The sequence below is a fragment of the Polypterus senegalus genome, chromosome 8, assembly GCF_016835505.1.
Source record: "Polypterus senegalus isolate Bchr_013 chromosome 8, ASM1683550v1, whole genome shotgun sequence".
Classification (NCBI taxonomy): Eukaryota; Metazoa; Chordata; class Cladistia; order Polypteriformes; family Polypteridae; genus Polypterus; species Polypterus senegalus.
The window spans coordinates 166,943,511-166,959,841 of NC_053161.1; the positions used below are offsets into that span (position 1 = coordinate 166,943,511).

Sequence of the window (16,331 nt, forward strand, 5' to 3'; positions counted from 1 at the left end):
TCTTTCCTGTGTCTAATGGACGCGTTCCTACAGGAAGTTACCCAAGTTCAGCTTACTTCACTTTATCTTATGACATGCCTGTCCCGACAAGAATCTTTATAAATCATATTTGTTAAAAAAAATAATAATAATGAAGTCTCAGAAGAGCATAAAGAGATGAACAAAAGGTGTCTCCAAAGCAAAGGAAGCCCCAATACACAATCCAGTAATCCAAATCCTTAAAACAAAGCAAAAAAATAATCAAACAAACAGAAAACCCATTCTTAAAAGTGATACTTACAAATAACCCGAACAAATGATGAATGCTCCCTACCTACTTCTGAGCTGCCTCACACAGTATGAAGAGCCTGAGAGGCGACTCAGGAGTGGTGCCGTCAGGATGGTACTGCCATTTGGGGCTCCAACCCAAAAAAAAAAACAAAAACATGGAGACGTGAAAAATAATAATTCAAAATGAACAAAGTCCTCTCTATGAGATTGGAGAATGAGACGTACTGACTTCATCCTCGCATTTCGAATTGGAAGAAGAAGTGTTGAGTGTGCTGTGTTACTGCTGTGTAAGAATTCATTTAAATACACATTTTGTTCCTCAAAAATTTGTTTTTTGGTTGTCACCAAGAAGCTATGTTAGAATTTTTAAAGCTTTTTTCCTTCTTTTTTTCTCCCGCACAGGATCAAAAGTAGTTGAGTGTTTAGAAAAATTAGCATCCCCAAGTCCTGGTGCATCATGCTGTGGCATGGCGGGACAGAAAGTAGTTGGAAAAGCTAGCAAGTCCGTAAGTAAATAACTGTCATAGCATTCAATAGTCTAAAGTAATAGCAAGTGAGAAGTGAGAAGAAGTTAAGGCATAGAAATAATAATTGGATTGAGCGCTATATAGCACTAGTAGAAAGCGAGGACATATGAATTTATTTTAAGTACAGGTAGGCAACTGACTTTAAAGCGACAAACGGTTCTGTGGTACATAAACAAAAATCTAGCAAGAGAGCACTGATCAGATAAGAGCGGCAACCAGTGAGTAAGTAAATAACTACTGCAGTGGTGGATATTCAGTAAGCGGGTTTTCTCAAGAAAGCGTTTTACATAATAGAACAGTTCTTAGCGGTCAGGAAAGTTAGCGCAATTAAGAGGGTGGCACCATAAACATTCATTAATCGGAAGGAATACAAAATGGTGTGAGTGGAAAGCTTCAAAGTAAGGAAGTAATAAGTGGAAAGCAAAGTGAGGAAAGCAGACTGTCACAAATTTCACCCAGTGTTCCTCCCCTGGTTGGTGTTCAAAGTCTTGTTTCATATGCTTTTGATTCATTATTGTGTCATTTATGTATTTTAATGTATTTGTATTGTTATCTATGCCTGTATAAATGTGCCTTGTGTTTTGAGGGTGGTTCCCCAAGAGGCCAATCACTGCCAGTAACTGCCCTGGCCCTGTAAATCCAGACGGTTCCCCACAGTTCCTGGCAATTCATTTCAATTGAGCTTTTGAATTCAGTCGGGAGTTGGTGAATGGTAATAGTTATTTTGCTGTGCTTTGTGCCTTTTGTGATTTTTAAGATTCTTTTAATTTCAGTTTGGTGTTTAATTTTGCAACACAGCCATTTGATGACTGGTTGTTCTTATCTTGCTGGCCCACGGAATTCATCAGCTTACGGAGGTCGTGTGAGAGTCTGCTCTGTACATCTTTCACCACCGCCAGGTCTCTATGAAGTAGGTTTGCATCCTCCTGAAAACTCCATTGAACTGAGTTCTGTGTTCCGGCAAACAAATTAACAATAAAGGATTTTATGTGCTCGAAGAAGACATCCATTACTCCTACTCTGGCTTCTACTGATGCTGCAGGTTCCAATCATAGACACATCTTCATATGGCTGGAGGATTCATGTTGCACTTTCTGAGACAAAGATAATACATTTCAATGGTGAGCTAAGTGTTTAATCTCTACATATATAAAATCCAACGACTGTCTGTTGGCTTTTCACAAGAGAACTACTCAACGGATTTAGATTGGGTTTTTTTCCATAATTTGCTTGAACATTCCGGTTGATTTTGTGACCTCTCTTACTCGTTGCGCTAAGTATCAAAGTTTGCTTGTGGTACCGATTTATTGTGCGAATCCGAGAGACATGCAGCGGGCCGAGGGAAGGGATGCGGGGCCCTCCTCACTCACGCTTCAGCCTCGAGGTGTGTACCTTACCTCTGCTTGGCTAGCAAACGAAAGAACTACTTAATGGACTTAGACTGGGCTTTTTTCTAGAATTTGCTTGAACATTCCGGTTGATTTTGTAACCTCTGTCATTGCTCTAAGTATCATAGTTCACTTGCAGTACCAATTTATTTGTGAGAACCCGAGAGAGACGCAGCGGGCCAATGGGAGAGGGGGGCGGGGCCTTCCTCACTCACGTGTCAGCTTCAGGGCATATCTTATATCCACTTAGCTAGTGAATGAGAGAATTACTTAATGGATTTAGATTGGTTTTTTTTCTAGAATTTGCTTGAACATTCCGGTTGATTTTGCGACTTCTCACATTGCGTTAACAATCATAGTTCTCTTGCAGGAGTGATATATTCGCGCTAATCCAAGACAGATGCTGCGTGCCAAGGGGCAGGGGAAGTGTGACGTCAGGAGTAGGGAGCCGGGCAGGACCCTGCTCGCTGTGCTGTTTCACTTCTACACAGGCGAAACCGCAGGGGACGGCTACTATTTGATAAGTCAAACTGTATTATTTAGGGGGGGATAAATAGTGAATAAGGAATAAAGAGAAAGAACTCTGAGAGCCGAGAGCTACCAAATCACATGTCCATCTACAACAGGGGGCAACAAGATTTCAGACACCTTCTTCTTTAGTAACCAATCACAGCTGATAAGAGAGCACACTACTTTTGCCTTAATTTTAATTGGCTTGCTTTTTAAGATGCAGAACCCTTCATTGTTTCTTTGATCCGCCAGCCAAACAATAATGAGATCTAAAGTGAGTCAGCAGATAACAAGTCAACTTGGGGGTCTTTGATCGAACCAGTTTCTTAATTAGAAGCCATTTCTTGTTAATGGAATCCTTTATTTCACTCTATGACCTGTTCTTATGCTTATTCTGCCTCATCACACATTTCCAAAGACTGATTTTTTTATTTTTTTTGAGTACTAAAATAAATGTTCTGTGGCCCACAACAGGGGTGAGTTTTCTGAAAATGATCACTCTTAGAAAAGAACAGGAACTTTAAACATAAGTAACATACAAGCTACTTTTTTTGAGTGTAAGAGCCATTTGCTCGTTATAACGTTTGCCTAAATATTAGTGCATATCCTATGCAAGATTCCTACAACCCCCATAAGTTGAATTGAATTGGTATATTCTACCCTCTCTAACTATACATTACACTCTGTTGGTGACCTGCCTTGCCAGGTGTAAGGCATTGAGGGCACGCGGTTTTAAACCGTGCCAAGTAACATGAAAGACAATGAGCTCTATTGAATGTGCTGCGCCGTACATTTAAAGCATACAGAAGAAGAAGTAAAGCATCCTTAAGTATAGAAACAAGTTTGAGGCGAAAAGTTAAGTTTAGAGAAGATACATTTATTTTCTAATTTTTTACCTTTTATTCTACGTGTGTAACAACCTTTTTTGTTTATTCTTGTGTGGACTACTGTATTTGCTTTGAATTTTCACTAAATATTTTAAAACAAACTTTTGGACTGAGAGATTTCTTTCGGCACACGTTTTACCCGTGCTTGATCCTGCCTTACACACTTGCAGCAACATTGAGCTTCCTTACACCCTTCTAAATTACCCAAATTTATAAAGTATTACTTTTTTAATTTCACCCTTGAAGTCGTCTACAACAATATCATCATGAGTCGACTGAAAAACAATTGATGGACAATACTTTCATTATAGAGTGACACAATAAAAATAAAAAGTACATCACATTTTGTTTTTTAAAATGGTTATTGAGAGTCCAGAATTTAGGAATACATAACCATTAGACCCCAGACATACTGGAACACCACAGGCGTTGACCTGCTAACTCATAGACTACTGAAACCTTCAACCCTTCTAACTTCTCCAGTCTTTGACAGCATCTGTAGAAAACATCAGCAGGTACACTGACAGGACCTCAGCTACCAAAACAAGGGTGGGAGACAGAAAGAGATAGAGAGGGGGCAAGCATTGTATATCTGACAACTTCCAATGGGGGTACCCCAATAGAGCCTGATGGATTTGATTTCAGATGGTGTAGGAATAGAGATGAATTTTAGCTTGCTCACCCTAAAGAATTACAAAATAAGGCAGAAACAGAATTCTAACTCAGCTAATTAATGATCAGTTTTGCCTTCAGCAATGCCAGTAATTGATTAAATAACTCAGTAAGGCTCCTACTTTATTTACCTTATGTTTCTCTGTAGGAGGTGGGTCTCCAGCTGTTAGACATATATCAAGGTAACTGAAGCACACTTCTTTTAAGAAATAGAATAAAACAATTTATTTAATAGGACAACAATTATAGAAATACAGTCAGGTCCATAAGTATTTGGACAGTGACACAATTTTCATAATTTTGGTCACCACAATTGAAAGTTAAGAAATCATTATTTGATGGAAGTGTTGACTTTCAGCTTTAATTTAAAGGGTCTACCAAAAATATCGCTTAAGCCGTTTAGGAATGACGGCCATTTATCTCCATAGCCCCTTTATTTTAAGGAGCTCCAAAGAAATTGACTGACAAGCTGTTCCATAACCATTATTTCACAGAGAGAAGATCTGGAATTGATTCCAAGTGTGGAATTTACATTCAGAAGCTGTCACTGTGAACTCTCAATATGAGGTCCAGAGAGCTGTTCACGCAAATAAAAACAGGCCATCATTAGGCTGAGAAAATAAAACAAAAAAAAGCAGAAACACCAGGAGTGGTCAAATCAACCATTTGGTACATTCTTAAAAAGAAGGAACACACTGGTGAACTCAGCAACACCAGAACATGTGGGTAATCACCGAAGGCAACTGTGCGGCATGACTGCAGAATTCTGTCCTTGGTGAAGAAGAATCCCTTTATAACATTTAGCCAAACCAAGAACACTCTTCAGGAGGTAGAGCTATCATTGTCAAAGTCCATAATCAAGCAAAGACCTCATAGAAGTAAAGACAGACTAACTGAAGTGAAGCTGAATCACAACCTCAACATGGATTCAGGACTGGCTCAGCTGTGTGATGGACTGAAGAGTGAAAACTGCAAATAAAAAAAAAACTGGAGTAAGTAAACAAGTGGCTGAGTGTGTGTGGGGTTATGAATTTACAGACAGGCTGATCACAAGACACCACAAGGACTGACTGAGGGAAGGTGAAGGGCAGTTAGTGGGGTGTGAAGAGCTGGCCAGAGTGACCATGGATGGTAAAGCAGTGGACTGGGGTGACAGACAGGAACCAGCAGGGTTGAACAGTAAAGATAAAGAGAGACAGGAGAAGAAGACCAGAAGGGAGAAGGTAAAACAAAATAAAAAAGGTGGAGTGTGAGAAGAATAGAGAGAAGGTACTGGAGAAAAGGTGGACTGTAGCTGTGAAAACAACAGAGGGAAAAGGAGAAAGGGAAGAGAGGTGACATTAACAAGATGGCAGGCAGTGTGGATAGGAGGAGAGGGTGGATGGAGTGAGTGGTTTAGGGTCATTTGGAACAAATGAGAAACAGAAGAGTCAATGTCAGCGACAGGGAGACCCAGGGACAGCAGAAATAAACAAGAAAGACAATCAGGAGATGACCAGGAGACAAAATGAGATGAGACTATTAAGCAGAGAGAAGATCTGGAATTGATTCCAAATGTGTAATTTACATTTAGAAGCTGTCACTGTGAACTCTCGAATTTGAGGTAGAGAGCTGTTCATGCAAATAAAAACAGGCTGAGAAAACAAAACAAAAAAAGCAAAAACCCCAGGAGTGGTCAAATCAACCATTTGGTACATTCTTAAAGAGAAGGAACACACTGGTGAACTCAGCAACACCAGAACATGTGGATAATCACTGAAGGCAACTGTGCGGCATGACTGCAGAATTCTGTCCTTGGTGAAGAAGAATCCCTTTATAACATTTAGTCAAACCAAGAACACTCTCCAGGAGGTAGAGCTATCATTGTCAAAGTCCACAATCAAGAGGAAACTTCATGAAAGTAAAGACACAAGGTGCAAACCACTGGTAAACCTCAAGCATAGGAAGAACAGATTAGACTTTGCCAGAAAACATATTTTTAAAAGTCTGTCCAGTTAACAATTTTTTTTTGGACAAAGGAAACTAAGATCAATATGTACCAGAATGGTGGAAAGAGAAGAGTATGAAGAAGAGAAGGAACGGCTCATGATCTGCAGCTTACTACATCATCTGTTAAACTTGGTGGAGGCCGTGTTATGGCACGATCATGCATTGCTGCCAATGGAAGTCAGTCACTGGTGTTTATTAATGATATGGCTGCTGGCAGATGTAGCAGGATGATTTCTGAAGTGTACGGGGCTATACTGTCTGCTCAGGTTCAGGCAAATGCTGCAAGCCTTATAGGAAGACACTTCATAGTATAGATGAACAATGAGCCAAAAGCAATCCAAGTGCTTTTCAAGGCAAAGTAGTGGAATTTTCTTCAAAAGCCAAGTCAATCAACTGACACTGACCTCAACCCAATTGGAAATGCATTGCACTTGCTGGAGACAAAACTGATGACAGAAAGAACAACGAACAAGCAGCACCTGAAGACAGCGGCAGTTAAGGCCTGAAACATCACTGTGGTGGAAACCCAGCACTTGGAGATGGCCGTGAGTTCCAGACCTCAGGCAGTCATTGATGAATATGATGTACAGACTCAATTTTAGTTCCCTTTAAAGAGGACCAATGCTGCATATTTGCACTGAGAATTTTTTTGTCATTTTTTGTCAGTTTTAATTATGTCAGAGAACAGGCAGATAGATCAAGAATATCTTGGCTAAGTATTTTTACTCATTCATACCTGCTGTGCTGGAAGCCTTTGAGAGACCAACGAAGTGCTGCATCCAGTCTTCCCATGGTGAGGGTCACATACATATAACATAACATGTTGTTACCAACATAAAATAGGCAATTTGCAGCAATGTCCAGTTTTCCCAACATAACAGGAGCACTTTAATGTGCTCATATTGAAATAATAATAATAAAAATACTACTAATAATAATAATAAATATGCATAAGGACACAGAGTGAGAATGAAGCTGCGTTTGTGAACCGCAAGCAATTACATTCTATTAACCTACAAGTCATCTGTGATGTCAATAGGAGACTTACCACAGTCAGGACTGGTCTGGCATTGTGCCATATTAAAAGGTTTCTCCAACTGCAGATGCCCATCGCAGATTGAAATTAGAGAGTGTAGATGTGTTTTTGTTTCTCCTCCCGTTACACGCACACTCTGCCTGTGACTTGCGATCCGCTTCGTCGCCATAGATAGGACTTTTTTATTATGTGTTTTATGCATGGCTTGGCTGCAGCACACGACACTTACAACAGCAGTAACATGCTGCGATTATTTGCGGTTGTTGCTGATAACCGCGCTTAGGCCTCCAAATAAAGAAACAAAAAGCGAAGGATTAAGAATTACTCATCCGTGCCTGTAATTTGAGGTGAGAGCTTCTACCCCGCACTGCTGATGCATTATGAGGCTGCACTACCAGCCAATCGCAATTGCATATGCATGAGGTTGATTAGCATGGTCCATGTATGGTTGTTTCAGGGTGGAACTGGGCGGTATTTGAGGCGCGTTCACGAAAGCATATTTAGAAGATGATTGTGATTTATAAAGTAAAATTGCGTGGATATGTTCGTACGCCAGGTTTTATTGTTATTATTATTAGCGCACGTGTAGTTCCACGGTCAAAACTTTTATAAACGAGGCCCCAGGTCTTCATGGAGAGTTCCCAGTTGTTCTCAATACAATTCCTCCAGCGTGTCCTAGGTCTCCGCAGCCCGTTTTATATTGGGACTTGAATCACTACAAAGATTAAAGCAGGGGAGGAGCTTTTTTCTCTTAAAGTAAAATAAAATATACACGCGTTGTATATATGGAAACCCATTATTTATAGGACTTGCCTCACTTTACAAATTACTTTTGTTAATTACTTGTTCGTGAAAGCAAGCAAAGGCAGAAAAGGCTGGGGGCAGCGCGCAGCTGCACATGAACCAGAGCGAGCGAAAGCGCGTGCACATAAACGGCGGGAAGCAGCGCTGTCGAGTAACGTCATCCAGAGCGACGGAAACAGATTTCGGCTCCCGCTTCGCCTGGTTAAACTAGCAAAACCTAATGAGTCCAAAGGTCTGTAGTTATCTTTTTCCCAAAAGACGTTGCATGACTGACGCCATAGACATTGCGGGCTGTAGTTCGACCCTTCTACCGAAAATACGGTTAATGAATTCGCGATGGCCGCCTCTTACCTTTACCCGTCTACCGATCAGTACTCCTGTCCCGTGTGCTTGGAAGTCCTGAAGGAGCCAACCACTATACCATGTGGACACAGCTACTGTATAAAGTGTATTAATGACTACTGGAACATGTCGGATAAGGAGGGGACTTATAAATGTCCTCAATGCAGACGATCTTTTAAAGACAGGCCAGAGCTGAACAGAAGTACCGTACTAACTGAACTGATCGGGAAACTAAAGGAGATGAGAGTTGATCGGGGACCGTCTGAGAGTTACGCTGGGTTAAGCGATGTGTCCTGTGATGTTTGTAGGGGGAGAAAACGGAGAGCCAAGAAGACCTGCCTGACCTGCGTGGCCTCCTACTGTGAGACTCACCTGCGGCCACACCTGGAGTCTGACGCCCTCAGAAGTCACAAACTGGAGGAGCCGAGTGGAAATCTGGAAGAGAAACTCTGCACGAAACATCAGAAAGTTCTGGAAATCTTCTGTCGGACCGATGACATCTGCGTGTGCTTACTTTGTGTGGCGACTGAACATAAGAGTCATGACACCGTGACACCTGATGAAGAAAGACCTAGGAGACAGGTGAGGAGAGGACTAGGAATAGGAGGGATTAACCGGGTGTCAATGTGTTCAGCCAGGATTGGGTGAAGTTAGCACTCCTCTCTCATATCTCTGACAGGTTCCCCATTTCTGAGTGACTCTCTTCCTCACTTATGTTGACTTTTTTACATAGTATACAGGCATACAGTGGATGTTTCATTAATTATCTGACTCTAATCCAGCCTTTTATGACAAAGTGTTTGGATGGGTAAGTGTATGGCTGTCCTGTGACAGGATGTTATGCCAACTGGGGCTGATTCCAGTATTATGCCTAAGGCTGCTGGAATAGCCTCGACCGCACCATGATCCTGTTCTGGAGTAAGCAAGTTCAAAAAATATAACACTGAGTGATAATATAAAGTGCTCAATGGAGAAAAAAAAAATTCCTCAACAGATTGGCTTTGGCTTACTTTTATTTTTCAGAATACATATATATTCTGGGCTGGACTCTCTACCACTCTGGAGTTGCCCCTGGTGTGAGGCGCCGAGCGGGTGTGGGCATACTTATTGCCCCCCGACTTAGAACCTGTGCATTGGGCTTTACCCCGGTGGACGAGAAGGTGGCCTCCCTCCTCCTTTGGGTGGGCACAGCATTATGATTTTTTATAAGGGAAACAAAATTACAAATGAAAACCCTTGGATATTGATTCGATAGGAATGGTCTACTCGGAATCACTGTCCGAATTGTAATTATGTGGTGGTGTAGGAGCATTTCTGCTTCTGTCCGTTCACAGTCTGTCTCGTTTTCATGATGCTGTCATTTCCTCTCAAGATCTTTTCTCAACCTTTCTCCAATCTCGTAGGTTGCTTTGTGGCAATCCAAAGAGAAAGGCAATATACACGGAGCAATGGTTATAAAAGTGGGACACATAGGTATCCAGGCTCTTTAAAGCATAAATAGGGATCACTTCACTGACATGTGAGCAAGCCACGGTACAACTGTGGGACGCGCAGCACTTGCCGGATACAACGTAACAATAATAATTTCCGGAACGTGCTGTTACGTTGTCATTCATTTTACCCACTGTCTTTCTTTCATTCATATGTTACGTAGGCACGTACCTTTTATCTTCGGCAATCTCATTCTCTAACCAGCATAACACTGTCCACCACCCCTTTCGTTATTCCGGCACATTGTTGACATCCATGAGTAACAACAACGTACTAAACTGGAAGGTGGTCTACGTATGCGTGGAATTCGCGGACAAACAAAGATCAAGATCTAAATGAAGATCTCTTTAGTTAATTTAAAGCACAACAATTTGTTTAGTTTGAATGTCTGTGTTTTGAGGTGTGACTGGCGTACTACAGTCTTCAGTAGTATAAGCGTGGAGGAGATTCTTAATGCAATGACTATGTTTTAGCTGTCTCTCTACTGCCATCTAGTGCTTCTTCTTCTAATTCATTCGCGGACAAACAAAGATCAAGATCCAAATGAAGATATATATATACACACACACAGTGCATCTGGAAAGTATTCACTGCGTTTCACTTTTTCCACATTTTGTTATGTTCCAGTCTTATTCCAAACTGGATTAAATTCATTTTTTTCCTCAGAATTCTATACACAACACCCCATAATGACAACGTGAAAAAAGTTTACTTGAGATTTTTGCAAATTTATTAAAAATAAAAAAATTGAGAAAGCACATGTACATAGGTATTCACACCTTTTGTGCCATGAAGCTCCAAATTGAGCTCAGGTGCATCCTGTTTCCCCTGATCATCCTTGAGATGTTTCTGCAGCTTAATTGGAGTCCACCTGTGGTAAATTCAGTTGATTGGACATGATTTGGAAAGGCACACACCTGTCTATAGAAGGTCCCACAGTTGACAGTTCATGTCAGAGCACAAACAAAGCATGAAGTCAAAGGAATTGTCTGTAGAACTCCGAGACAGGATTATCTTGAGGCACAAATCTGGTGAAGGTTACAGAAACATTTCTGCTGCTTTGAAGGTCCCAATGAGCACAGTGGCCTCCATCATCCGTAAGTGGAAGAAGTTCGAAACCACCAGGACTCTTCCTAGAGCTGGCCGGCCATCTAAACTGAGCGATCGGCAGAGAAGGGCCTTAGTCAGGGAGGTGATCAAGAACCTCCCTCTGTCAGAGCTCCAGAGATCCTCTGTGGAGATAGGAGAACCTTCCAGAAGGACACCCATCTCTGCAGCAATCCACCAATCGGGCCTGTATGGTAGAGTGGCCAGATGGAAGCCACTCCTTAGTAAAAGGCACATGGCAGCCCGCCTGGAGTTTGTCAAAAGGCACCCGAAAGACTCTCAGACCATGAGAAACAAAATTCTCTGGTCTGATGAGACAAAGATTGAACTCTTTGGTGTGAATGCCAGGCGTCACGCTTGGAGGAAACCAGGCACCGCCATCACCAGGCCAATACCATCCCTACAGTGAAGCATGGTGGTGGCAGCATCATGCTGTGGGGATGTTTTTCAGCGGCAGGAACTGGGAGACTAGTCAGGATAAAGGGAAAGATGACTGCAGCAATGTACAGAGACATCCTGGATGAAAACCTGCTCCAGAGCGCTCTTGACCTCAGACTGGGGTGACGGTTCATCTTTCAGCAGGACAACGACCCTAAGCACACAGCCAAGATATCAAAGGAGTGGCTTCAGGACAAATCTGTGAATGTCCTTGAGTGGCCCAGACCTGATTGAACATCTCTGGAGAGATCTTAAAATGGCTGTGCACCGACGCTTCCCATCCAGCCTGATGGAGCTTGAGAGGTGCTGCAAAGAGGAATGGGCGAAACTGGCCAAGGATAGGTGTGCCAAGCTTGTGGCATCATATTCAAAAAGACTTGAGGCTGTAATTGCTGCCAAATGTGCATCGACAAAATATTGAGCAAAGGCTGTGAATACTTATGTACATGTGCCTTCTCAATTTTTTTATTTTTAATAAATTTGCAAAAACCTCAAGTAAACTTTTTTCATGTTGTCATTATGGGGTGTTGTGTGTAGAATTCTGAGGAAAAAAATAAATTTAATCCATTTTGGAATAAGGCTGTAACATAACAAAATGTAGAAAAAAGTGATGCGCTGTGAATACTTTCTGGATGCACTGTGTATATATAATATATATATATATATATATACACAGAGTGGTTATAGAAAAGAATCCCCCATTCCCATTTAAATGAAAACACACAAACTAATATTTTTTCCATCTTTACTTACTCAATGCAATCTATAACATACAAGTGAAAGATATCACAGCTACAGTTCAGAACAATTTTTAAAAAATTAAAAAACAAGAAATACTGAATTTCATAAAGTATCAATGTCAATGTTTTGTTGAACCCCCCTTTGCTTTAATGACAGCCTTGAGTCTATTGGGATACTTCTCTATCAGCTTTGCACATCTAGGTTGAACAACATTTGCCCACTTTTCTTTACAGAACTGTTCAAGTTCGGTCAAATTGGATGGTGAGTATTGGTGGACTGCTGTCTTCAAATCTTTCCACAGATTTTCAATGATATTTAGGTCTGGGCTCTGTCTGGGCTCCAACTGAGCCACACCAGGACATTCACTTTTTCCTCCTTCAGCCACTGTGTGATCAATTTTGCTGTGTGCTTCGGGTTGTTGTCATGTTGAAAAGTGAAAATTCTGCCCGTCTTCAACCTCCTTGCAGAGGGTAGCAGGTTTTCCTCAAGAATTCGATGGCATTTTGCCCCATCTATTCTTCCGTCTACCCTAACGAGAGCCCCAGGCCCAGCGGCAGACAAACACCCCCACAATAGGATTCTGCCACCTCCATGCTTTACTGTAGGTATGGTGTGTTGTGGATGGTGAGCTTCATTGGATTTCCACCAGGTGTACCGTTTGGTATTGAGGCCAAATAATTTGATTTTGTCTCATCTGACCATAAGACCTTTTTCTATTTAACATCAGAATCTTCAAGGTGCATTCTGGCAAAGCTCAAACAATCCTTAATGTGGCCTTTCTTGAGAAGTGGCTTTTTCCCTGTGACCCTCCCGAACATGTCACAATTGTGGAGCGCTTGTGAAATTGTTGTCACATACACACCATTAATGACCACTCTTTGCCATACAATCCTGTAACTTCTTCAAAGTGGCCATTGGCCTCTTGGTAGCCTCTCTGACCAGTTTGGAGGGACAGCCGGATCCAGGGAGGGTCCTAGTAGTACCAAACACTTAACACTTCTTTATTATGGACTTTACTGAGCCTCTTGGGATTGATAAAGCCTTTGAGATTTGTTTGTGTTTGTTTGTCTGACTAAGAAAGGACTCGCAATCACTGATCTATGCACACACTAAATCAACAGGACATACATTTAACTGGGACAATGTACAAGTAAAATTTAAGGCCAGTACTAAAGGTGCCAGAGAGCTGGCCGAATCTTGGCTATCAAATGATGACGCCATCAACAGACACTTGGACATAAATCCAGCATATGCAAATTTAAGAAGAACATGTTCATAATAAATAAAACTTTACACCCAATACCACCCCCTCCCTCCTGATCACACTGACTTAGAATAAAAACTACTTTATGATATGTGATTATTTTTTCTCCCTTTGTGGATCTCCAGCTGAAAATATGCAAACCATATCACAGAACTTCTCTTCCATATGTGTGTATATATGTATATGTATGCGTATTTAGGGATACATGTCCACTAACTAAGCCATGAGAATTCTGTACCATGCCAATAGTATTTTGATAGTGGTCTGTGATATTTTTCTATCCTCTGATTATTGACTTTTCAAAAATAATTCACATTGACTGAGAAGGCCTTGGCCTGCTGAATCTCTTCTAATTACAGTAACATTTAAAATTACTTTGTTGGTAGTTTGACGTTCGTCACATCGGCTTAAACTCTCACAGGGTTTTTGCTTCTTGCAATCCAATATCAACTGAGCAACCCTGTGCAGTTTTTATTTTTATCTAATGTCACTATAATGAAAAGCATTTTATTTATGTCTGACTGTATAGAAGAGTATATACTGAAGCTTGATGATTTGCATATATTCAAAGAGAAGCATAAGCATGTATGAAAATAAGCAGTATATCTTAATGTACGTTAGTATAGCAAGGGTTAAGTCACAAAACGGCTTGTGCCTGTGTATTTGTTATTTCTCTTAGCAAGCTGGAAACCACCAATATTCCATGAGTCAAGGTGAAGTGTGTGGAGGGAAGCCAACAAGCAGCCAAAAAGTTACAAATGTGCCATTTTTAGGTTACAAAGAGTCCTGTCTCTGTCTGTCTGCCTGTCTGTCTCGCTAGCTACACAGTCTCTACTGTCTAACCCCAGGTTGACTGCTCACCCATGCCGATACTTGACATACAGTATGTTCCTCAGTATCATGCTGGATGTCCACAAAGTGACCCTTGCACCACCATCTCTCATTATTCCATGTCCCTCGGCCTGTACACTGATAGAGTTCCTGCTCTTGTCTTTAACAGATCCACTATATGGATATTTACCCCACTTCTCCACAACTTCTGCCCCTCACCTCCACCTTTATCTTTAATCTTCCCCTTTTTTATGTCCAACTGTTGCATATCCACACTTGCTTTCCTTTTAATTTTCTTCTCCTTCATTCCCTGTCACTTTTCAGTCAGACTTAAGATCTCAGATGTCAGTCCTTCCAGCCCCACTTGTGTCCTCACCTTCATCACCATAAGAAATCACAATGGACTTTACTGAACCCTTGCCAATCTACCTCCCCTCCTTTCCTATACAATACAATACAATACAACATTTATTTATATAGCACATTTTCTTACAAAAAATGTAGCTCAAAGTGCTATGTCTTTGCACTTAACTTTCTCAATCCTTTTCTCTTCTTGTTTTCATTTTCTTCCTTTTTATCTGGTGTTTCTCATGTCTTATTCACTTTTTTCTGATAGCTGATTTCCACCCTAACTTTCAGACTTCCATCTTGTTTGTTACTCTAAATGCCTGATCACTCACTGAGGCCCAGGCTCTGATGTTCAGTTACTTCTTTCACTCTTCTTTCCCAGTCATCTTCAATATTCCTTTCAGTCCAGTCTTTCCGGTTTCTCACACCTTCAGCTCCAATGTGCTCCACTGATGTCCACTTGGTGTCCTTTCTTTCCTCATTCTCTTTCTCTTCTTTTCTTTTTCTAATCATCTCTTCTGGTTTCTGTTTCCAACTCTGTCCACTCCTTACATGCCTCTCTTCCATTTTGTCTCCACACAGAATCAGCTGGAAGAGAGAAAGAAAAAAATTAAAAAGAAAATAGAAGAGAAAGAAAAGAAAGTGAAGGAGATTATGGAGACCAAAGAAAGGATTCAGGTGAGTCTTGTGTCCTGTTTGGGAAAGGAAGTCAATAATTATCCATACCAAGGTTATTATAGTTTTGCCTTTTTATATTAGTTTTTATTTCTATATTTTTTCTGACCTTACTTGGAAATTCAGTTTTAGTTTTCCTTCATCATGTATTTTTAGTTTTAGTTTAGTTTTTATTTCACAAAGACATTTCTATTTTATTTTTATATATATTAGTTTTAGTTTTAGTAATTATGGCATGGAGCGCCTAGTTTTGTGTCACAATCAGACAGAACTGTACACTTAACAGATTTGGATATGAGTTTAATGTTAGTAGAAGCTTACTATACTGCCTGGTTTACTATCTGGTTTTGTTTTTGTCTGATAAAAACAAGCATAATCAAAACTAGACACTGAATATGAACGATTTTACACAATTTTATAATTTTAAAAATATTTTTTCTTGAAAATCACAGGGGCTTAGGAAGAACAGGGCTCTTTGACTTGAATCTGTGTGCAGACCCCACTTAGCTGTATTGAGGGAAACAAAGAACAACAAGCATGCAAATCAAGGTTATGGGTGGTGAGTCTTGAATAGCCCACCATAAGAACAGTAAACCCATAATGAGCAGGGCAAGAGCAGGTAATAGGAGTACGGACAGGTACAAAACAACAGAGACAGCGTCTGAGATTAAGAACAACATATACATTATCTAAACTTGTTTATCCAGACTAGGATTGCAGGAAACCTGGAGCCTACCGCAGCAGGATTGGATGCAAGGCAGGAAAAATCCCTGGTATGCAATATGTATGATAAGGCTGATGTTAAGAACAAAGAGAATATGATATTTCAACTATCTATTTTGAGAGAGAGAGAAAGACATTGAAAAAAGGGAGACAAATATTTTAAAATATAATTCTGCTAATGAATTACTTTCACATTATCAGGTATTTTGAGTTGTGGATATGAACAGAAAAATGATAAATTAATAAATATGGAATAAATACAAAAACCCATTAGTAGTTTTTCATTAC

General features: G+C 40.6%; 1 protein-coding gene across 1 annotated transcript in view; it reads left to right on the plus strand.

Annotated features, from left to right (window-relative positions):
- Positions 1-8,216: 8,216 nt before the first annotated feature.
- The window catches only part of LOC120534445 (E3 ubiquitin/ISG15 ligase TRIM25-like), a 28,553-nt gene continuing 20,438 nt past the window's right edge, over positions 8,217-16,331 (plus strand). The window contains exons 1-2 of the mRNA XM_039762019.1: positions 8,217-9,007; positions 15,228-15,323. Coding sequence (XP_039617953.1) covers positions 8,420-9,007; positions 15,228-15,323 — 684 coding nt within the window. The 5' untranslated portion in view covers positions 8,217-8,419. The remainder of the gene's footprint in view (positions 9,008-15,227; positions 15,324-16,331) is intronic.